The sequence below is a fragment of the Sus scrofa genome, chromosome 18 (genome assembly GCF_054392235.1).
Source record: "Sus scrofa isolate SSC_HxYL_T2T_F1_AM1 chromosome 18, Sscrofa_HxYL_maternal_Yorkshire_Landrace_v2.0, whole genome shotgun sequence".
NCBI classification, from domain to species: Eukaryota; Metazoa; Chordata; class Mammalia; order Artiodactyla; family Suidae; genus Sus; species Sus scrofa.
The window spans coordinates 28,471,704-28,496,874 of NC_139400.1; the positions used below are offsets into that span (position 1 = coordinate 28,471,704).

General features: G+C 38.3%; 1 protein-coding gene across 3 annotated transcripts in view; it reads left to right on the top strand.

Annotated features, from left to right (window-relative positions):
• TNPO3 (transportin 3) overlaps window positions 1–25,171 on the top strand; it is a 100,492-nt gene that overhangs the window by 23,975 nt on the left and 51,346 nt on the right. For all 3 annotated transcript variants that reach the window (XR_014833962.1, XR_014833961.1, XM_013990808.3), the window contains 4 exons: window positions 6,310–6,510; window positions 8,011–8,084; window positions 9,319–9,475; window positions 19,681–19,824. Coding sequence is in view for 1 of the 3 variants with exons in the window: in XM_013990808.3 (XP_013846262.1) it covers window positions 6,310–6,510; window positions 8,011–8,084; window positions 9,319–9,475; window positions 19,681–19,824 (576 nt within the window). In the remaining 2 variants the exon portion in view is untranslated. The remainder of the gene's footprint in view (window positions 1–6,309; window positions 6,511–8,010; window positions 8,085–9,318; window positions 9,476–19,680; window positions 19,825–25,171) is intronic.

Here is a 25,171-nt window from a genome sequence, read left to right on the forward strand (position 1 = left end):
TCACTGAATTCATTTATTTGTTCTAGTAGGCTTGAGGGGAAATCTTTAGGGTTTTCTATGTATAAAATCATGTCATGTGAGCAGTCATCATTTTACCTCTTCCTGACCATTTGGGATACTTTTTATTTTTCTTTCTTGCCTGGTTGCTCTGGCTAGAACTTCTAGTAATGTGCTGAATAGAAGCGGCAAAAGTGGGCATCTTTTTCTTTTTCCTGATCTTAGAGTTTTGAAAAGCTTTCGATCTTTGAACATTTAATATCATGTCCATTGTGGGTTTTTCATATGCAGTCAGAAATGTTCAGACAGTTTCCTTCTTAACCTAGTTTGTTGAGTGTCTTTATCATGAAAAGGTGTTAAATTTTGTCAAATGCTTTTTCTGCATCAGTTGAGATATTTATGTGTTTTTTTTCCCTCCCTTCATCCTGTTAATATGATGTATTACATTGTTTAATTGTTGTATGTTGAACCACCCTTGCATTCCATGAATAAATCCCACTTGGTCATTGTGCATAATCTTTTAATATACTGTTGAATTCAGTTGGCTATTATTTTGGGGAGGAAGGGTTTTTTGCATCAGTATTCCTATGGGATATTTGTCTGTAGGCTTTTTTTCCTCCCCTTCTTGTAGTATTTTTGGCTTTGGTATCAGTGTAATGCTAACTTCATAGAATGAATTAGGAAATGTTTCCTACACCTTTTCAATTTGGGGGGCTAGTTGGAGAAGGATTAGTGTTAATTCCTCTTCCTTATTTATTTATTTTTTATTTTTTTTGCTTTTTTATATTTTTTGCTGGCCACAGCCATAGCCACAGCAGTGCAGGATCCGAGCTGCGTCTGAGACCTATACCACAGCTCATGGCAACACCAGGTCCTTAACCCAGTGGTGAAGCCAGGGAGCAAATGTGCATCCTCAGGGGTCCTAGTTGGGTTTGTTAGTGAGGAACCACAACTAGAACTCCTAATTCTTCTTTGTGTTTGATAGAATTCACCAATAAAGCCATCTGGTCCTGGACTTTTCTTTTTTGGGAAGTTCTTGATTACTGAGTCAGTCTGCTTATGAATTATAGTAATGTAGCCTATTCAGATTTCTTTCTTTTTTTTTTTTTTTTTTTTTTTTTTTTTTGTCTCTTTGCCATTTCTTGGGCCGCTCCTGCGGCATATGGAGGTTCCCAGGCTAGGAGTCGAATCGGAGCTGTAATTGCTGGCCTACGCCAGAGCCTCAGCAACTCGGGTTCCTAGCCGCGTCTGCAACCTACACCACAGCTTACGGCAACGCTGGATCCTTAACCCACTGAGCAAGGGCAGGGATCGAACCCGCAACCTCATGGTTCCTAGTCGGATTCGTTAACCACTGCGCCACGATTGGAACTACAGATTTCTGTTTTTGTTGGTTCAGTCTTGGTACATTGTATGTTTCTAGGAATTTGCCATTTCATCTGGATTACGTAATTTATTGGTGTATAGTTGGTTGTTCACAATATATATTTTATAGTCTTTTTTTATTTCTGTAAGATTAGTAGTAATGACCCCACTTTCAATTCATTTCTTTTTTTCTTTGTTAAAATCTAGCTAAAGTTTTGTCAATTTTTTAATATCTTTGAGTAAATCAAATTCATGATTTTTCTGTTCTGTTTTATTTATCTTTGCTCTAATCTTTATTATTTCCTTCCTTACGCTAGCTTTGGATTTAGCTTTTTTTCCCCCTAGTTCTTTAAGATGGAAAATTAGGATGCTGATTTGAAATATTTTTTCTTTTTTTAAATTTAAGTGTATAGATATAGCTACGCATTTCTCTCCCAGCACTGTTTTCACTGCATCTTACAATGTTTGGTATGTTGTGTTTCCATTTTCATTTGCCTTAAGATATTTTCTAATTTCCAATGTTTGATCCATTGGTTGTTTAAGAATGTGTTATTTAATTTTTACATATTTATGAATTGTCCAGTTTTCCTTTCATTAAGTTCTGGTTTTATTTCATTTTGATTGGAAAAGATACTTTCTATTTCAATCTTTTTACATTTTTTTAACAACTTGTTTTGTGGCCTAACATCTGGTCTATCCTGAAGAAGTTTCAGCCTTTTTGAAGTACATTTCCTGTTTCCTACCTAGGGTCCCAGCTGAAAATCTGGACTATATACCAGCGCCCCCTCTTCCTTGGAGAGCTCTCTATTCCACTTTTCATCTCCCAGGACTGTCTGAAGTTCTTAAGCCTCTTGTCTTCCACTTTCAAATAGGCAAATGCCTTGAGGGGAAAAGTGGAGCCAAATATTAGGCTGAACTATCTGTTCTTCTGTTCTTTGTCTCTGGAATCTGGTCTCATGTTCTAGATGTCTTGGTAGTTTTGATGTCTTCAAACAAATTCTTGATATTTAATTCATTTTTTCACTTATTTTTGCTTGGAAAATTTGTGTAATGCCAGCTAGTGTGGTAAAACCAAAGTTGAAACACTTGATAAATGTTATGAACTCTGTAACTTCAGGTTGTTTAGGGAGCATGTAGGGCATGAAACTAACTCCTGTATGTTAAAAAGCTTCACTATGCTTTCGTAAAAAAAAAAAGTGTAATTTAAAATTTTACAAAAAAAGATTGTACAATAAGATCTGCATCTTTGCTTTTTAAATGTATATCTTGGAGCTCCTTCCATGTTTGGAACGCAAATCCATATTTATTTTTAAAGACAGTTCTAAAGGATCTGTTAGAAAACATTCAGACATCATTAAAGGTGCTTGAAAAATAAATCTTTGCATCCCTACCTCCCAAGTTAATAGTTCCTGAGAAAGAATTTTTTTTTGTTTTTTTGTTTTTTCCTCTTTTAGGGCCTCACCTGTAGCATATGGAAGTTCCCAAGCTAGGAATCAGAGCTGCAGCTGCTGGCCTATGCCACTGCCACAGCAACTGTGGGACCCAAGCCATGTCTGTAAGCTATACCACGGCGCATGGCAACACTGGATCCTTGACCCACTGAGCAAGGCAGGGATTGAACCTACATCCTCTGGGTTCTAGTCAGATTTGTTTCCGCTGCACCACGAAGGGAACTCCTGCTGTTTTGACTTTTGGTTCTGCCCTTCTTTTTTTTGTCTTTTTGCCATTTTCTAGGGCCGTTCCCGCGGCATATGGAGATTCCCAGGCTAGGGGTGGAATTGGAGCTGTAGCCACTGGCCTACACGAGAGCCACAGCAACACAGGATCCGAGCCACGTCTGCAACCTACACCAAAGCTCATGGCAACACCGGAGCAAGGGCAGGGATCGAACCCGCGTCCTCATGGTTCCTAGTTGGATTTGTTAACCACTGAGCCACGACGGGAACTCCTGCCCTTCATTTTTGAAGTCTCTATTTTTAAAGAGATAGAAATATTTACTCTTTAAAAATATGACTGGTAATTTTTGCTACTTTCTGCCATTCAGATTAGAGCACAACATGACACTGCACAATGAACTTTTTCATAAGGGTTCTAACCCAGTGGGTTAATGATTAGATTTCACTAGGGAGAAAAACTTCATACTAGTTTAATAGGCAATATTGGTTTTGTTTGTTTTATTCTGTTTTGTTTTTAAAACAGAGATACAGAAAAAACATACAAAATAAATGAATTACTCAGTCAGTTAAGATACATCTTTTGAGTGTCTTAATCTGCAGGTTTCTTCTCTCCCTGTATATTTATCTGTTGAGCAATCTGAGCCATTTGACCTGTTGAGTTTCCCTACAATCTTAATTTTATTGATTACATAGTTAGGATGCAGTTCCACTTTATAGCCTTCAAATTGCCAGCTGGATCTAGAAGCTTAATGAGACACAGAGTTGATTCTCCTGTCATTGTGGTAATCCAGTCTTTCAGCAGGATGCATGTAATGTCTGGTTGTCTATCCTTATGATCTACTACTGTGAAACAAATTATCCCAAAACTCGAAAACTTAGGGACTTAAAAACAAAAACCATTTCCTTTTTTTTCATTACTTTGTAGGTCATGAATTTGAGGAAATTTGAGCAGGGCTCTGTGAATGGTTCTGCTTCATGAGGCATCCATTTGTTAGACTGACTGGCCTGATCAGGTTTACTTACATGCTTGACATTCTGGTAGGAATGGCTGGAAGGCTGGACCTAGCTGGACTCCACATGCTTTCCATAGTCTTAGGTCTCTATATATTCTTTTCAGTAGAGTCTCCTTGTCTCTCTGAGTTGGCTGAATTCTTGATGGTAGGTGTTAAAGAATTTGTGAACATATAATAAAACCACCACAGTAACCAATGAATATTTTGGGGAGATAGTTTGATGTATTTTGTCATTCATCCATGAATCTTCCTTATAGCAGTAATTTCTGTGGTATTGCAGTAGTGATTTTGTTTCCCTCATTCCTTCCACATTTATTAACTAGCATTCTTCTGTTAAAAAAAAAAAAAAAGATGTCATATCCTACAAATAACCTCTCCCCAGTTATTTATTCACATCATTGTGAACTCATGGATATAGTTTTATTTTTGAATTATAATCCAGTACAATCATAATTTGTTACTCCAGGTTTTCTTGCTTAGGCCATTGGGACGTTTTTCAGATGGCTCCTATGTCCTTTAGACTTTAAATGTCTTTCTGGCCTACTTTCCTGCTATTATGCTCATTTTTCTCTTTTCCCCCCTCTATAGGTATGTATGTGGCATTTTACCTCAATGACTTATTTTTTGTGAAATTAGTTTTTTTTTTTAACTTTTTGGAAGGAGGTGTAGTTGAGGATATTTTTCCAACTTCATAGAGCTTCCTTTTCTTGGGTAGTAGTTGCAAATAGGGTGGTTTGATTTCTAAGTTTTCCTAGCTTTGTTACCTTCTCCTTTTTTCCCTTTGTCTCTATTGTACTTATGCTGTATAATACTGTTTTTATAGCAGTTTCTCCTCAATTTGAGGCCCTGCCCTGGCTTTTCAGTTTTAAGAATTTATAGTGGTTAGACAGTTCCTTCTCATTAGGCTTTACATAGGCCTCTTTACTCATTTGTTTTTGGATTGATTAAAACCTTTTGTTTACTATTATTTTTAAAATAATCAGTTTGAGCAAAACTATTTCAAGGGCATATTAAATTATAGATGTGCTCGGATTACTGGTTAGATAATGAATGGCTAGAATCTTTGTAGCTTGGAAGATTTTTTTGTGACATTATGCTAGAGGTAAAAAGTACAAGAATTAATAAAAATACAGTTTATCTAGAAGGCAGTTAATGTTTCATGCTTGTTTTTCACCAGCTTATTACTTGATTGAAAGCTGAGTTTTATGTCAATAAACCTATTCATAGTGGGTTTTAGTGTCTCTTTTCAGTTAACTTCAGGAGGCTGTTTAGGCCATTTCCTTAGCTTCCTGTTTATCTTTGGAAAGATCTTGAGGAATCATTGTATATTACTTGTACTTGTGAAGTGCTTTATCTTTATAAGGAATTGAGTAGGTAAATCTATGTGATCACTCATCACAGTTGGCTCTGTTCCTGAATTGGCATTGAAAAAAATTTCAGTCAATTATTACAAGCCAAATTTTAGCCTGCCCCCAGGCAGTTTGGTGTAAAACTGGATTAGAATTTACCAGTTGTTAATTAGTTGCCTACTGTATACTGTACAAATTTATTCCCAGATTTATCTTTCAAAATAAGGCTTCTTTTGTAAATTTGACTAGCTGTTAGAGACCAAATTCTATTTATCATTTCCACAGATGCTTCTGTGAAAATGATTTAAATAGCATATATAGCACTTCGCCCAATATAAAAACATTAGAAAATAATTGAAGTATGAGAGAGAGTTTTTCTACTGTGTAAGTCAGGAACTAAAGACTGAAATTTAGCCCTATTGAGACCAATATGAAGTATATTCTCATATTTTTAGATATATTAAAATAGCTTCCAGACTCAATTCTCAGAATGAGCAAAGGCTTACTTATTTTAAGTGGAAAAGAGAAGAAACATCCAACCTGTGGATTAGGGTTGGAAACTATGCAGTGAATTTTAGTTTTAGTAGAAACTTTTGGGACATTTTTCTTTATATTTTCCCCCTACACAGTTAATAATTCTAATTAGCAAGATTAGATCTCTTTGTTCAGTTGATAGCTCTCATGCCTTCCTACAATCAGAAGACTCTAGGGAATACTTTGGTTGAGCATGGTCTATAAATATATACTGTAGTTTGAAGTTTTGGCTGAATAGTGGGTAACTTAGCTTGTCAGATTTTTCTTTTAATTATACTTGGGTCTAAATAAGTTTGTGTATGTATTGAGGTTGTATGGCATTAACATTGTTCAGAAAAGTAGATTTTAAGACATTTTTGTCTGATTTGCTTTCAGGTTCATGCATGGGAGATTTCAGATCAATTGTTACAGATCCGACAGGATGTGGAATCATGCTATTTTGCTGCACAGACCATGAAAATGAAGATTCAGACCTCATTTTATGAGCTTCCCACAGATTCTCATGCCTCTTTACGGGACTCATTACTAACCCATATCCAGAACTTGAAAGACTTGTCACCTGTCATTGTAACTCAGGTAAATCCTATGCTTTTTTTTTTAATGATAATTCTCTGGTTTTATTTAAAAAATTTTTTTTTTTTTGTCTTTTTAGGGCCGCACCTGCGGCATATGGAGGTTCCCAGGCTGGAGGTCAGATCGGAGCTACAGCTGCCGGCCTACACCACAGCCACAGCAACGCCGGATCTGAGCCGTGTCTGCAACCTACACCACAGCTCTCTGGCAATGCCGGATCCTTAACCCACTGAGCGGGGCCAGGGATTGAACCCGAGACCTCATGGCTACTAGTCGGATTTGTCACTGAGCCACGACAGGAACTCCAAATCCTATGCTTTTCATTAGAAAAATTATAAGGCCATTTTGACTTTTATCAGGTTAATTTCCATTGGCATTCATAGGCCATGTGAAGAAGTAATATTAACTTTTTTATAGACTCATTGTTATAATCTTGTAAGTGACTAGAAAGTGAAAATTTAAAGCTTTTGTTATTAATCTTGGAATTATTTGATTTCAGACTAAAATACCAAAGGGGGTGGTGAGTGTAGGTTTTTACAGGCAGGCATGTGTATGCACATACACACAAACTGCTAAAATTGTAGATGATAAAGTACTGTTCTGGGTCAGAGAGGTCCATATACTTGGTTTTTAAAAAGTCCTTTGGGAGTTCCTAATGTGGCTCAGGGGTAACAAACCTGACTAGTTTCCAAGAGGATGTGGTTTGATCCCTGGCTTCCATCAATGCGTTAAGGATCGGGCATTGCCGTGACCTGTGGTGTAGGTCGCAGATCTGGCTTGGATCTGTTGTTGCTGTGGCTGTGGCGTAGGCCAGCAGCTTCAGCTCTGTTTCGACCCCTAGCCTGGGAACTTCCATATGTCGTGGGTGCAGCCCTAAAAAAGTCCTTTCTGGGCAGATTGGCCAGTAAAAGTCTCATGAATGAAGCAATGAACTGGAGCGTCTGGCTTTTCCACATTAAATAGGGAAATACATTAGAAAGGAAAACTGGAGTACATACTCAACATGTGATCTCTGCCTGATGTAGAAGTGCCCTTGAAGAGGATTTGCATAAGACTTCAAGATGAGAAATGAAAAGAGAAAGGAAATGGCAATCATTATTTGAGGAGTAAGTCAAAGGGCTGACTTTGCCAGTAGCTTTGGCTTTTTGGCCAAGAATAATTTATCTGTCCATGAAGCTCTGTGGTATTGCCAAATAAAATTAAGTATTGATATAATCTGAAGAAAATGTATAATCTGTTCTTTCTGACTTTTTGTTAGTTTTTTTGGTTTGATTTGGTTTTTCATTTTTAAAGGTTAACTTTTAAATTCCAGCAATTTGTAGTTAGCCCAGAAGCATTGACATGATATATAGATGTGGGGGTAAGGGAAAAAGGTGGTGTCACATTCTTAGTTTTCATATTGTTTGGAAGAAATTTGGTTTCTTTGCTTTCCAGTTAATATTGATAGCAACCCTATATCTGATCCCTTGTCGGTTCATTTATTTAATCTCTCTTTTTACTCAGCTGGCTTTAGCAATAGCCGACCTTGCTCTACAGATGCCTTCCTGGAAGGGATGTGTACAAACATTGGTGGAAAAGTAAGCAACTTGTGTTGACTCTATGCTAACATTTGGAATTACCATTAACCTATACAGAGAAATTTGCCAGCAATAGCTAACAGTTTGGACTACTTTCCCAGACTCCTAACATAGAATTATAATAATTGACTTTGGTTAAAATCATTTCAAATTTAAATACTATAGAAATATGTCACGTGGGACTTAAAAAGACGGTCATAATTTACACACATACTTCTTGAATTAACTGCAACAGATTCTTTCATTGCCTTGTGGATCACTCCCACTGTGATATCAGTGATTTTATAAAAATATGTCTGAATGTTAGGATTATATTAAATTGAGAGTTTTTATGAGTGTATGCTCTCATGGGTTTTTTTTCATGTCTATAAAAAGGATAGTATTTTTACACATGGAGCTTGCTACTTTGAATAAAGCATTTCCTCATGGTCTTGGCCAAGATAATTATGATAATTTGCTTGCATTTTGACATTTGGCTGAGAAATTATTTTTGAACAAAGTGGATGTCCTTTTTACCACCAAATATAGTGTGTTAAAGTCTTTATTGATGATTGGTTATATAGCTCTCTAGACGTCCCTTTAGGCATTTTAAAATAAATAAGTGCATATATGTTAATATGCGTATACCTATGTATTTTTTCAGTTATGTGCAACTATGTTTTGTGTACTTTTCGCTTACTATATTGTGGACATCTTCTCATGTTAATGACATGGATATCTCATTCGTTACAATGGCTCTGTGTGTTCCATTGTATGGTATCAATAACTTTTTTAAAACTCCTTATTTTTGTTTCTATATTTTGTGGCTATGCCTGTGGCATAGGGAAATTCCTGGGCCAGGAACCCAAGCCTCTGCAGTGACATTGCCAGATCCTTAACCTGCTGCTCCACATGAGAACTTTTTTAATCCTAATTATGGAGGACATTTATATTTTCCCAATATTTCTGCTATTATAAAAAACTACTTGCAGTGCATATGCATTTGCATGTATATGTGAGATTTTTTTCTGAGAGGTGAATTTGGAAGTGGAATTGCTGGGTCAAAGATTGTAATGCAAGTTGAAAATTTGATTTCTAGATACATTTCCCCAAAAGTATATCTGTTTTTCTCCCCTTTCATGGTAGTGAGAATTCTACTCATGTTGTCATACGTTAATCTGATGGCGCTTATTGTCTTAATGTGATTCTGTCTTTTTGGACTTTAAATAACCTGTATCTCTCTTTTTTTTCCTAGATATAGCAATGATGTAACTTCTCTGCCTTTTCTGCTGGAGATCCTTACAGTGTTACCTGAAGAAGTACACAGTCGTTCCTTACGAATTGGAGCTAACCGGCGTACAGAAATTATAGAAGATTTGGCCTTTTATTCTAGTACAGTGGTATCTCTGTTGGTGAGTGTGTTTGAAATACTGAGTTGCTGCCTAGGGTCAAAAAGCCTTGGTGGTTATTTTGTCATTCAGTTGCATCATTGTGAAATAGCTTTCTTAGCAAAATTTTGCAGTGATAATACTATGACGTTTATGTTACTTATTATAGTTAAAAAGTACTTTCAGAATCTATGCTTTTTGAACTTCTGAACAGTGCTGTGAGGTGGTGTTATCTCCATCTTATGAATAAGAAACAGGCTTATTCAAATTCAAAATTTGAACTTAGGCCTTCTGATGACATACTCCCTGCTCTTCTATTTCTTGCTACTAACTGTAGGCTCTTGAGCAAGGACTGTTCTAATGGAAGTGAATATAAATTTACTTAGAGAGGGGATCCTTTCTTTACTGGGCCAGGAGTCGAACCCAAGCCACAGCAGGGACAACGTCAGATCCTTAACCCAGTGCACCACCAGGGAACTCCTACATCATCTTTTTTAAAAGAGTTAAATGTGGAATTCCCTGGTGGCTCATGGATTAAGATCCAGCATTGTCACTGCTATGGCGTGGGGTTGATCCCTGGCCTCGGAACTTCCACATGCCACAAGCCCGGCCAAAAAAATAATAATTTTTTGTAAAATTTATTAAAGTAAGTAAAAAGAGTCAGATGTGATTATATCCTTTTTGATTGCATGGAAATTTTACACTTTATCTTAGCCAAAGGCCCAAAAGTGATAGCTTGGAAATTTTAATGTTCTAGACTGGGGTGGGTAAATTTATGGTCTATGGGCTGTTCACTTATTTTTGTAAATAAAGTTTTATTGGAAACAGGCCCATTCAGTTACATGTTGTCTTTGCCCATAATTTTGGGCTAAACTGACAGAATCGAGTAGTTTTTCACAAAGGCCATATGATCCGCAAAAACTGAAATATTTACTGCTGGTACTTTATGGAAAAATTTTGCTGATTCTGGAACTAGTAGACGGCATTAAATTGATTATCTAACTCACATCTCATTTTTAGGTCTTTATTGTCCATCTCAATTTTCTTAACAATGTGGTTATAGTAGATTATTTTTCAGAAATTTGTTTTGGTACTTCAACATCATAGAAATTTTTATTTGAAAAAACGGAACTTTGTTTAAAATTATGTTCTGTTTGGTGTTAGAAATTCACTGGCAAATTTCACTGGCAAATTACTCTTTTTAAGTTAAATGTATTTTTCAGTTAACTGTTTGTTTTAAAGAAGTAGCATAGTAGAAAAACCAGGAAATACAGCTAAGCAAATTACATTCAGGAGTTCCTATCGTGGCTCAGTGGAAATGAATCTGACTAGCATCCAAGAGGATGCAGGTTTGATTCCTGGCCTTGCTCAGTGGGTTAAGGATCCGGAGTCACAGACGTGGCTTGGATCTGGCATTGTCATGGCTGTGGTATAGGCCAGCTCTGATTAGACTCCTAGCCGGGGAACCTCCACATGCCACAGATGCAGCCCTAAAAAGTAAAAAAAAAAAAAGAAAAAAAATTACATTCAAACTATCTGGGATTACACTGTAATTTTTCGTATATATCCTCTATGAACATAGGTACATATTTTTAAAATCCAAATGAGAATGTGCTCTACCTTCCTTCTACAGCCTGCTTCTCCAGTCATCCAGCTTCATCTTTACCTTTTCAGTAAATTTTTATATCAACTAATAAATCCCTAGACCATATTCACATTCCCTGAGTTGGTCCTAAATATTCTTTACAGCATTTCCCTAAATCAATATGCAGCCCAGAACCGTGCCTTGTATTGGGTTATTATGACTTAATCACAGTCCTTTTTTTTTTCCTTTTTCAAAATGGTGCTGATTTGTTGAAGAGATTGGTTTTATAAAGCTTCTTCTGGATTTTCTGTGGCCTTGCCTTTTTCATTTAGTTCCTTTAGTTCTCCGCTGAGCCACGATAGGAACTCCTGAATGTAATTTGCTTAGCTGTATTTCCTGGTTTTTCTACTATGCTACTTCTTTAAAACAAATAGTTCCTTTAGTTCTCTGTAATTTCTCTAGTCATAATTCCTTCAAGTCAGAGGCAACCCTACTCTCTTGGGATTCCTCATGAGAATTCAGCTTTAAATCCCCTAGGGCATCCATTGTTTCTACTGAGTTTTCCCCTATATACATACCATCCATAGGATAATTGAAAAAATAGGCTCTCAAATCATTTTCTTTAGGACTTAATTCTTTCTCAGAACCCTGGTAAGAAAGGCTTAATGAATTAGTTTTAAACTGTTAAATATTTTTGACTAGAAAACGTCTTTATGCTGCATTTTATCAGAAAATACACTTTTTTTTTTTTTTTTTTTTTTGGTCTTTTTGCCATTTCCTGGGCCGCTTCTGGGGCATATGGAAGTTTCCAGGCTAGGGGTTGAATTGGAGCTGTAGCCACCGGCCTACGCCAGAGCCACAGCAACTTGGGATCCGAACCGCGTCTGCAGCCAGTACCACAGCTCACGGCAACGCCAGATCCTTAACCCACGGAGCAGGGCCAGGGATTGAATCTGCAACCTCATGGTTCCTAGTTGGATTCGTTAACCACTGAGCCACGATGGGAACTCCAGAAAATATACTTTTTTAGTTGACCTTCCATTAGTAATGCTAAGATTGACTAGATTAGGATTATGGCAATCTGATTCTTCCATTTATAGTTTGTTTTCCCTCTTGTAATGTAATATGATTTGTATGATGGTAGTTTATTTTAAGGATGTCCAATTCCATGTGAATCTTTTGCCTGATGATTTTAAATCCTAGTTGATAGGATGGTTTTAAATCCTTGCCTTAATTCCATTATAGCTTGCAAAATAATGTGTTGATAATTCTATCTTTCCTTTTACATATGTATTAGCATTCTTCTGAGTTCCTATTAGAAAGGCAGGTTAAATCTTAATTTTAAAATGTCCTTTTTTTTGGAGTTCCCATTGTGGCTCAGTGGGTTAAGAACCCGACTAGTTTTTATGAGGATGTGGGTTCTATCCCTGGCCTCACTCAGTGGGTTAAGGATCTGCCGTTTCTGCAGGCTGCAGCATAGGTCACAGCTGCAGCTCAGATCCTGTATTGCTGTGGCTGTGGCCTAGGGGTGGTAGGAGCAACTCTGATTTGATCTTTAGCTCAGGAACTTCCATATGCTGCAGGTGCAGCTCTAAAGAGAAAAAAAAAAAAAAATTCTTGTTTTCAGTATAAGGATTTGTTTCAAAGATGTTTTAAATGTTACTTTTTTTCCTGATTTGCCTTTATGGTATACATATTATGGACTTATGGACTTTTGTTGATTCAGGGTCTCCACTTAAATTCTTCCTCTTTTTTTTGGTTGCACCTGTGGCATGCAGAAGTTCCCAGGCCAGGGATCAAACCCATGCCACAGCAGTGACAATGCTGGATCCTTTAACCTCTAGGCCACCAGGGAACTCCTTCAGTTATTTTTATGCTTAAAATGGGCACTGGAGCACTTCTTTGCTTCCTAAAACAAAAGGATGATTAGTATTCATCTGGTTACTTCCTTGTACCAGATTTGGAATCCCTGGTTCCTTTTAGTATTAGTCTGGGTCTGGTTGGGAGAAAGAAACCATCTGATAATTTGTCTTGACTATTTAATATAAAGAATGTTTAACATGCATTTAGAGTAATAAGGGATTGTCTAGTAAGATGTGCCAGAGAGTTATAAAAAATATAGAAATAAAACAGATACAAAGAACAGTCATTAAGGCCAAAGCTGAGATAGAGTTTGCGAGGAAGGAAGAGTTCACCCCTCCTCCCAGGACTGAGATCTAGGCTCTCTTGGTGATGGCGTAGCCATGGTAAAGAAATCATTGTGGTACTGCATGCTGCTACAGGTCTGCTTTCTAGGAAGCCCAAGAAAGTTGTTAGGGAAAGTGTCTCCCTAGAGGCACTCTGCCACGAAATCACCTGGGTGTGGGAATGCCAGGGGAAGCTGCTGGCCATGTGCACGGTAGGCACTGGAGGAGGTGAGTACACTGAATCTGGTGTTGGATAAGAACTTGTGCATTCCTTAGTAGCCAGAAGCACTTTGCTCTGAAAACTGTTGGTAGAGGTGGGGGGATGCTGGAGAAATTGCTGGCTAGTGTTCTTGCTATAAGAGGTGGACACCAGAGAAGCTGGGAGTCTGGGGTTGAAGAAGCTGCACATTCTTCAGAAGGCTATTAAGTGAGCACACTGGAATCAGGAAACAAAACCCCTTTCCTTGTGCAGTTTCTCTAATGTCCTTGTGACAAAAAGTTAGTGCTAGCTGGCACAGGAAGAAATATTTAAAGGGCCCAGTCCATTTTTACAGAGTAGTCTAAAAGGGTGAATTTGGAGCTGAGAGCCAGTAAATCTATAACTGGCCATAGTCTTCCCATTTAACTAACTCATTTTCCGTTATATGTACTGTCTGACACACATTTAAACTCCAGTACAGTGGTGTAACAAGCAAACAGGAAATATGCAAAGTTCTTGCCGCCCTCATTTTTATATTGGTTACAAGGCAGCAAAAAGAGACGCCAGAGAGCTCCCTTCCCTTTTATGCCATGTGAAGGCGCAGCAAAAGGACAGTTGTTTGTGAATCAAGAAGCAGGTGCTCACCAGACACTGGATCTGTGGGTACCTTGCTCTTGGATTTCCAGTCTCCAGAATTGTGAGAGATGGATTTCTATTGTTTATAAGCCACCTATTCTATTACTCTGTTATAGCAGCCTGAATGGACTAAGACGCATGCCTTAGCCAGAAACTCAGGTGCTTGGGGTTCTTTACTCTGTGAAGTGACCCAAGCCTTCATTCCCAAAGAGTCTGAGCCCTCGATCATGCTGCCTTTTTGGGTTGTTGCTTCTGTAGTTTTGCATTAACCTTTACTGTTGTATATGGAGATACTAAGAAGTTTCCTAGAATGTCCTCTGGGTTCCAGATCAAGAGTTTCTTGATTTGACTGTATAGAAGCAATACAAATTTTCATTGATAATTAGGATCAGTCATTTAAGCCTGTAAAATAACCCCCATTTCCTCTTGGTTCAGTGACATAAGAAGCCCAGATTATCCAGGTGGTAGTCTTTTGTCTTCCAATTGACTGGAATCATTTTTGTTTCCTGGTGGAAGCATTCCTTCTTTGGGACCAAGATCTCAAATCAGCAGAGCTCAAAGTTGACCATTACTGTACTTCTTTATTCTGATATGAGCCTTCCCCCACTTTTTGGCTTTTTAGGGCCACAGCTAGGGGTTGAATTGTAGCTGCAGCTGCCAGCTGCACCACAGCCACAGCAATGCAGGATCTGAACCGAGTCTGCTATCTACATCACAGATCATGGCAACGCCAGATCCTTAACCCACTGAGTGTGGCCAGGTAGCAAACCCACTTCCCATGGATACTAGTTGGGTTTGTAACCCGCTGAGCCACAATGAGGAATCCCCTGATAGGAGTTCATTGATTAGATATGATACCATGATGGTTGGATATGGTATTCTGTGAATCCATGAATGATAATGTTCACAGAAGTATTACAAGCAGGGAAGACAAATCTATATCCAGAATGAGTCTATTCCTGTGAGGACCAATCTCTGCTTCCTCCATGATAGAAGTCCAATGTAATCAACGAACCTGCTCCCCATGGGGAATGGTGCCACTGGGGACTCTGTGTTGGTCTCTGCTGTTGACAAAGTAGACACTCAGTAGTAGTGTTTACCAGTTGATAAGTAGAAATCCATGTTGATCCCATGTTTAGCCTCTGTCCCTGCTACTGTGACCACATTGTTTATGAGCCCATTGAGCAAGCACTTGGTGCCTAGGAAAGAGGGTGACATCATAGAGTTTTTCATTTTGTCCATCTCTTACTGGGAGATTCCTTTATAGCGGATGCCTTTTGGTGAGTATTCACACAGGACAGAAACATCTTCACAATCTGTGCCCATTTATATATCATCCATGTACCTCTTCCTCAGACTTCTTTGTCACCAATCTTTCAATCCTGTTTCTTCCAAATCCCTGATCATCCATCCAAATGATTAGCAAAGTTCATGAATAAGTGGAGGTCCATATTTCTGGTCATCATTCACTCCAGACAGGGTGGAGACCCATATATACTGCTTGAAGTTATGCCTACTAGCAGGATTTTCCTTCACTGGCCTTCGTTATAGCCCCTAAGTGGGCTTGTTATGCTGCAGCTGTCCACCTTGAGGTGATACCAGAGTATTGTGCAGATCCATCTGTAATCCAAAACTGAGTTTGTTCTTTAGTTATCTGGTGGTAAGGAACACCCCAGGAGGCTATAGGCATGGAATCAGTGCAAGAAGAGGTAGTGTCAAAGGTATCTAGCCACCTACCTGTACAAATTTCTTGTACCTCCAGACCTTCTTGTACCTCAGTCTTCTTATGCATCATTTCCATTTGATGTACTTCAGTCTTCTTATGCATTTCTTGTACCTTAGTCGTCGTCTTTTTTTTTTTTTTTTTTTTTTTGTCTTTTGTGTCTTTTGTCCTTTTTTAGGGCCACACCTGCGGCATATGGAGGTTCCCAGGCTAGAGGTCTAATTGGAGCTGTTGCTGCCAGCCTACGCCAGAGCCATAGCAACACCAGATTCTAGCCGCATCTGCAACCCACACCACAGCTCATGGCAACGCTGGATTCTTAACCCACTGAGCAAGGCCAGGGATCGAACCTGCAACCTCATGGTTCTTAGTCGGATTCGTTTCCACTGCACCACAATGGGAACGCCTCAGTCTTCTTATGCATCATTTCCGTTTGATGACATGTTGCTTCTCTACATGTCCAACCTTATGGCTAGGTAGTTCAGACAATACGCAGTTCATAATGAGAATCTCAGGTCACACGATCATCTAATATCTATGTTTAGGCCAACCAAGGCCCAATAGCAAGCCAGAAGTTGCTTCTCAAAAGGAAAATAGTTACCTGTAGAAGAGGATATAAGTTTGTTCTAAAATTTTAGATATTTGCACTGTGATATTCCGATTGGTACTTCCCAGAGGCTCCATATATTCATTAAACCCAGAATCTCAAGGAAGTACACATGTATCAGTGAGTTTGGTCAGTCTAGTGTTATATTCCAGCCTTCTTTGATCTAACACCTTTAGAATACACTCTAGTGTGTTTCCCAGGTTTCTTCAGGTATATATTAGCAGAGTTTAACAGTTTTCTTGGTATATAACTTATTTTCTCTTGTGTGTACCTGTCTCTCTAGAACATGCTGAGATTTGATCATAGTTATGGCTGGTAGAGGGGATGGTTGTACTAGGTATTGAAGAGAATGGTCATCCTCTTTCAAGGCATCTGTCTCAGGGCTTTCAAGCTGAGGAAGGCTAGAGTGAGATACTGGAAACCGGGCTACTACTACTGGTAAGGGAGACTCAGAGTGACTTAGGGTTTCAGGATTTTCAGTTTCATTAGGGTCCAACCAGATGTCTCTATTCCAGGCTTCAGAAGTCCATTCTTTTTTTTGTTTGTTTGTTTTTGTTTTTTAGTGTGTAGTTGATTTACATTGTTGTACCAATTCTGTTGTACAGCAAAGTGACCCAGTCGTACATATATACACATTGCCTTTCTTACATTATCTTCTATAATGGTCTATCCCAAGAGACTAGATATACTTCCCTGTGCTGTTCAGTAAGACCTCATTGCTTATCCATTCTAAATGTAAATTATAATAGAGTTGCATCTACTCACCCCAGACTCCCAATCCATCCCACTCCCCCTCTCCTCCCCCTTGACAACCACAAGTCTGTTCTCTTTGTGAGTCTGACTCTGTTTTGTAGATAGGTTCATTTTTTTAGATTCCACATGTAAGTGATATTGTATGATATTTGTCTTTCTGTTTCTGGCTTATTTCACTTAGTATAAGAATCTCTAGTTGCATCCAGAGGTCAATTCTTTACTCAATTTCCGAACTTTCACATGAGAAACTTGGTGAGACTGTAAATTCAGCTGTTGTTTGTAATTTAGCAAGCCACACAATTAAATTTTGTATATGAGTTTCAGCACAATAGCCCTGCAGCTGAAAAAAAAATAAGAGCTTCATTTAGAGCTGTCATGGAAACTAAAGTTCTCAGACTGTGACTTGAGCTGAGTTAATAAACCTGAGCTTGTCATTTTCTTTTTGTAAGCACTCAAATGAACTCAAAAGAATCCAGCAGCCACTACAGTCCTTATAGTTATTATTACTGCCACAGTGATCAAGTGCAGTAGTAGCCACTTGGACTTGACTTAGTGCTTCATCATAATTGACAACAGGTAATAGCTTGATTTATCATCATGAAATCTGAAAAATCTATCCTTGTGGTACTTAAAAAGGCCTATAATTCTGGAATGTAACTTGTCATGTATCCTTGAGAATGAAACTAGTCCACAATTGCCAAGAAAAATAAGTATTTGGCTGTAATAGCAGATACTAAAGGCTTCTTAGAACCTTTTGCATTCAGGTCCCTCATGTTCTCCTAAAGGTTCTATTTTATCTTATTTTCTTATCAGTATTACACTTCTGTGGACTATTCAAATGGACTCATTCCTAAATATTATACTGTTTTAAATTTTTTTTTTTTTTTTCTTTTTAGGGCTGCATCTATGACATATGGCATATGGAAGTTCCCAGGTTAGGGATCTAATCAGAGCTGCAGCTGTGGCCTATACCACAGCTTACGACAACGCCATATCCTTAACCCACTGAGCAAGGCCAGGGATCGAACCTGCCACATCATGGATCCTTAAATTATTTATTTATTTATTTATTTATTTATTTGTCCTTTTTAGGGCCTTACCTGTGGCATATGGAGGTTCCCAGGCTAGGGGTCTAATTGGAGCCATAGCTGCTGGCCTATGCCAGAGACGTAGCAACTCCAAGTCTGAGTTGCATCTTCCACCTACACCATAGCTCACAGCAACGCTGGATCCTTAACCCACTAAGTGAGGTCAGGGATTGAACTCACACCTTATGGTTCCTAGTCAGATTCGTTTCTGCTGTGTCACGATGGGAACTCCTAAAATTTTCTTAATATTGTTCTTCTTACTCTCGAACTGAGCCTGGCTAGTTCTCCCTTCATTTATTCTCCATTTTGTTAATTCAAGATCAATTATTATTTATCTCTGGTGTATTTTTACTGGCGAGTTCTTCTGGCGTTTATCTTAGGTTTTGAGGTCTTAACTTTAAGAGACTGTTTTTAATAATATAGTTCTCAAAGAGAAGCTTTATGGTGAGTTTTTTATTTAATTAACAGGATTTCTTCTCTTCAGAGCAATGAGTTTTAGATGTAGAATTTTCGCAAAATTCTGTCATTAAGTTTGAGTCAGTAGTTAGAATGTATAATGAAATCCTTCCATTTGTAAACATCATGCCTTATTAAAATTGAAATGTCATTAGGAAGCATAAAGGCCAAGCAGTTGAGAGATGAGTTTACATCAGAAGAGTGTTAAAGATTCAGGTATGTGTGGGTGTGGGTGTGGGTGTGTGGTTGCTGTGAACTTAACTTGAATAATTTCTTTTTCTCTTCCTTCATTTCAGCTTAATTCAGTTAATTAATAAGTGTAATTATTATTGCCTGATACTGCAAACATAGGGGGAACATGGCTACTTGGAAGTACAGTTGTCAGCATTTAGATCATTACGGGATTATATACCACACTCCCGTGCCTTCTAAACACCATGGCAATTATGATGTTTCTTTCTTTCTTTTTTGCTATTTTATGGCCGCACTCGCAGCACATGGAGTTTCCCAGGCTAGGGTCGAATTGGAGCTGTAGCCACTGGCCTATGCCACAGCCACAGCAATGTGGGGTCCAAGCCGTGTCTTCGACCTATACCACAGCTTACGGCAACTGTGGATGCTTAACCCACTGATTGAGGGCTTGGACTGAACCCGCATCCTCATGGATCCTAGTCGGGTTCGTTAACCACGGAGCCATGAAGGGAGCTCCAGCAATTATGATATTTCTAACGCGATTGCAAAAGTCATTTTTAAATATCCTCATGGAGACTGTTGGATTCGTTTCTGCTGCACCACAACGGGAACTCCCTTACCTATACAGTTTTAGAGGAGAATAAATAAATTAAGAGTGATGATGAAACTGTCTGGCACTTAAAAAGCACTTTTAGCTATTAGCTGTTTTGTTATCCTTCTTGTTATTATGCCTATAAGGTGATTGTAATAATGGTTTAAATATAAAGATTGACACTTTGTTGTAACCTTTTTTCTTCTTTTCAGATGACTTGTGTAGAAAAAGCAGGAACAGATGAGAAAATGCTTATGAAGGTCTTTCGCTGTTTGGGAAGTTGGTTTAACTTGGGAGTTTTGGACAGTAACTTCATGGCTAACAATAAGTTACTGGCACTCCTTTTTGAGGTTTTGGTAAGTAATGGTTTTGTTTTTTTCTGCTATGTAGTTATTTATAGTTACTTATAGTAATTACCCTTCCAGGATATGAGTGTTTTCTGGATTTCACATAATGGCTCGGTGGTAATGAACCTGACTAGTATCTGCAAGGATGTGCATTTGATCCCTGATCTCGCTCAGTGGGGTGAGGATCCCAAGTTGCTCTGGTTGTAGTGTAGGCTGGAAGCTATAGCTCCGATTCAACCCCTAGCCTGGGAACTTCCATATGCCTTGGTACAGCCCTAAAAAGACCAAAAAAAAAAAAAGAAGTGTTTTCCCTTTCTTATTACCAAGTACCACATTAAGGTATTAGTTTTAATACTCACAATAATAGACTGTAGTTAGGTTTAAGAGGAAAGGAGTCTTACGTGTAGATCAGTAATTTACATATTAAAAATTCAAGTAATAAAAAAATTCTTTAAACATAGTTTTCAAAATCCTAGCCATAGCAGTCAGAGAAGTAAAAGAAATTGAGGGAATCCAAATTGAAAAAGAAGAAGTAAAACTGACACTTTTTGCAGATGACATGATACTATACAAAGAAAATCATAAAGATGCTACCAGGAAACTTAAATATATTCATTTATCAGTGAGTTCAGTAAAGTTCCATGTTACAAAATTAGTACACAGAGGGCTGTTGCATTTCTATGCATTAACAGCAAAAGATCAGAAAGAGAAACTAAGGAAACAGTCCCATTTACCATTGCATCAAAATAACAAAATACCTAGGAATAAACCTACCAAGCAGGCGAAAGATCTATACTCTGAAAACTATAAAACATTAATGAAATAAATTGAAGATGACATAAACAGATGGCAAGATACAACATGTTCTTGAATTGGAAGAAACAATATTGTTAAAATATACTACTCAAGGCAGTCTATAGATTTAGTGCAATTTCTATCAAATTACCAACAGCATTTCTCTCAGAACTGGAAGAAAAAACTACAATTTGTGAGGAAACAGGAAAGAACTCGAATAGCCAAAGCAATCTTGAGAAAGAAAAATGGAGCTGGAAGAATCAGGCTCCCTGACTTTAGACTACACTACAAGGCTGCAGTCATCAAAACAGTATGGTACTGGCAGAGAAACAGAGATATAGATCAATGGAAAAGGAAAAAAAAGCCCAGAAATAAATCCATACAACTATGATCAATTAAAGTACAACAAAGGAGGCAAGAATATACAGTGGAGAAAAGACAGTCTCTTCAATAAGTGGTGCTGGGAAAACTGAAAAGCTACCTGTAAACGAATTAAATTAATTAGAACATTCTCTTAACACCATACACAAAATGAACTCAAAATGGATTAAAGAGCTAAACATAAGACTGGATACTATAAAATTCCTAGAGGAGTTCCCTTCATGGCTGAGCAGTTAACAAACCTGACTAGTATCCATGAGGATGCAGGTTTGATCCCTGGCCTCACTCAGTAGATTAAGGATCCACAGTTGCCATAAGCTGTGGTATATAGGTTGCAGAGGCGGCTTGGATCTGGTGTGGCTGTGGCATAAGCCAGCAGTTACAGCTCCGGTTAGACCCCTAGCCTGGGAACCTCCATATGCTGCAGGTATGGCCCTAAAAAAAAAAATTCCTAGAGGAAAACATAGGTAAAAACACTATGACAGAAGTTACAGCAGTATCTTTTTGGATCTTGCTCCTAGAGTAATGGAAATAAAAACAGAAATAAACAAATGGAACCTAATTAAAGTCAAAAGCTTTTGCACAGCAAAGGAAACCATAAACAAAACAAACTATAGAATGGGAGAAGATATTTGCAAACAATGCCACCAACAAGGGATTAATCTTCAGAATATAGAAACAACGCATAAGCTTAATATCAAAAAAGCGAACAACCCAATAAAAGAAAATATGCAGAAGATCTAAATAGACATTTCTCCAAAGAAGAAATATAGATGGCCAATAGACACATGAAAAGGTGCTCCACATTGCTAATTATTAGAGAAATGCAAATCAAAAACTGTGATGAGCTATCATCTCCCTCCAGTCAGAATGAAGGTCATCAAAAAACCTATAAATAGGAGTTCCTGTTTGGCTCATCAGATTAGCAACCAGGCTAGTATCCATGAGGATGTGGGTTTGATCCCTGGCTTTGCTCATTGGATCCAGCATTGCCTCAGGCTGCAGCATAGGTCTCAGATGGGGCTTGGATCTGGCATTGCTGTGGCTGTGGTATAGGCCATCAGCTGTAGCTCTGATTTGACCCCTAGTCTGGGAACTTCTGTTTCCTGCAGGTGTGGCCCTTAAAAAAAAAAAAAAAAGGAGTTCCCGTCCTGGCGCAGTGGTTAACGAATCCGACTAGGAACCATGAGGTTGCGGGTTCGGTCCCTGCCCTTGCTCAGTGGGTTAACGATCCGGCATTGCTGTGAGCTGTGGTGTAGGTTGCAGACGCAGCTCGGATCCCGCGTTGCTGTGGCTCTGGCGTAGGCCGGTGGCTACAGCTCCGATTCAACCCCTGGCCTGGGAACCTCCATATGCTGCGGGAGCGGCTCAAGAAATAGCAACAACAACAACAACAAAAAAAAGACAAAAGACAAAAAAAAAAAAAAAAAAAAAAAAAAGCCTACAAATAATAAATGCTGGAGAGGAAAAGGGGAACCCTCCTACACTATTAGTAGGAATGGAAATTGGTACAGCCAGCACGGTGAACAGTATGGAGTTTCCTTAAACTAAAAATAGAGTTACCACATAATCCAAGGATCCCACACCTGGACATATATCCAGAGAAAATATAATTCAAAAAGATGACATGCACCACAGTGTTCATTGTAACACTATATTTACAAAAGCTGAGACATAGTAGCAATCTTAAATGTCCAATAACAGATGAATGAATATAAATATATATATATACATATATATACACACACACACATACATATATATAAAATGAAAAATTACTTGACCATAGAAAAATATGAAGTAATGCCATTTGCAGCAACATGTGTAGACCTAGAGATTATCATACTAAGTGTAGTATAAGCCAGGCAGAGAAAGACAAATATCATATATTGCTTAAATGTGGAATCTTAAAGAAAAATACAAATGAACTTATTTACAAAGCAGAAATAGACCCCCAGACAGAAAGCAAATTTATGGTTACCCAAGGGGAAAGGTGCTGGGGTAGGGATAAGTTAAGAGGTTGGGATTTTTTTTTTTTTTGGTCTTTTTAGGGCTGAACCCACAGCATATGGAGGTTGCCAGGCTAGGGGTCGAATCGGAGGTGTAGCCGCTGGCCTACACCACAGCAACACCAGATCTGAGCCTCATCTGCTACCTACACCACAGCAACAACAGATCCGAGCCTTATCTGCTACCTACACCACAACTCATGGCAATGCCAGATCTTTAACCCACTGAGCAAGGCCAGGGATGCACCTCTGTCCTCATGAACACTAGTCAGATTTGTTTCCGCTGAGCCAGGACAGGAACTCCCAAGAGGTTGGGATTAACATATACCTACTACTACTACTATATAAAATAGGTAACCAGCAAGGCCTACTGTATAGCACAAGGAACTATACTCAGTGTTTTGCAATAACCTGTAAGGGAAAAGAATCTGAAAAAGAATATATATGTATCAGTCACTGTGCTGTATACCTGAAACTAACACAACATTGTAAATCAACCATACTTCAATTTAAAAAAGAAGAAAAAACCAAAACCAGAATCAAGTAACATTAAGTTTATAATCTGTATATATTTTTAAAAAGTCACTTTTTTTTCCCTTATTTTATTTATTTATTTGGTCATGCCTGTGGCTGACCTGGACCAGAGATTGAATCTGAGCTGCAGCTGTGACCTACACCACAGCTGCAGCAACACAGGATCCTTAACATATTGTGCTGGGGCAGGTATCAAACTTGTGCCACTGCAGAGGCAACAGTGGATCCTTAACCCATTGCACCACAACAGGAACTCCTTCCCTTTTTAAAAAGAAATTTTTTATTTCAGTTGATTTACAATGTTCCATCAATTTCTGCTGTACAGTAGAGTGACCCAGTCATTCACACACACACATATATATATACACGTATATATATGTATATATGCACACTCTTCTTACATTATCTTCCATCATGTTCTATCACAAGTGATTGGATATAGTTCCCTGTGCTGTATAGCAGGACCTCATTGCTTATCCATTCTAAATGTAATGGTGTCCATCTGTTAACCCTAATAAACTCTCATCCCATTCCCTCTCCTCTCCCCCTTGGCAACCACAAGTCTGCCCTACATGTCTGTTTGGTTTATCTGTGCCATATTTTAGGTTCCACATATAAGTGATATTATGTAGTATTTGTCTTTCTGTTTCTGACTTCACTTAGCATGAGAGTCTCTAGTTCCATCCATGTTGCTGCAAATGGCATTTTCTTTTTTATGGCTGGGTAGTATTCCATTGTGTATATGTACCACATCTTAATCCATTCATCTGTTGATGGTCATTTAAGTTGTTTCCATGTCTTCGCTATTGTGAATAATGCTGAAATGAACATAGGGGTACATGTAGCTTTCTGAATGAAAGGTTTGTATGGACATATGCCCAGGAGTGGGATTGCTGGATCATATGGCAGTTCTATATTTAGTTTTCTGAGGTACCTCTGTACTGTTTTGCATAGTGGTTGTACCAATTTACAGTCCCACCAACAATGCAGGAGAGTTCCCTTTTCTCCACACCCTCTCCAGCATTTGTTATTTGTAGTCTTATTAATGATAGCCATTCTGACCCATGTAAGGTTAGTTACCTCATTGTAGTTTTGGTTTGCATTTCTCTAATAATTAGTGATGTTGAGCTTTTTTTCGTGTGCCTGTTGGCCTTCCATATTTCTTTAGAGAAATGTCTTTTTAGGTCTTCTGCCTGTTTTTCAGTTGAGTTGTTTTGTGTTTTTTTGCTGTGAGTTGTTTGTATATTTTGGAGATTAAGCCCTTGTCGTTTGCATCATTTACAAGTATTTTCTCTCATTCCTTAAGTTGTCTGTTTTTTTATGGTTTCTGTTACTGTGCAAGAGCTTCTAAGTTTGATTTTGTTTTTATATCTGTTGCCTGGAGAGACTGACCTAAGAAAACATTTGTACAGTTGAGGTCAGAGAATGTTTTGCCTATATTCTCTTCTAGGAGTTTTATGGTATTTTGTTTATAAGCCATTTTGAGTTTATTTTTGTGCATGATGCGAGAGTGTTCTGATTTCATTGATATACATGCAGCTGTCCAGTTTTCCCAATACCACTTGCTGAAAAGACAGTCTTTTCCCACTTTTTATTCTTGCCTCATTTGTTGAAGATTATTTGACCGTAGGTGTCTG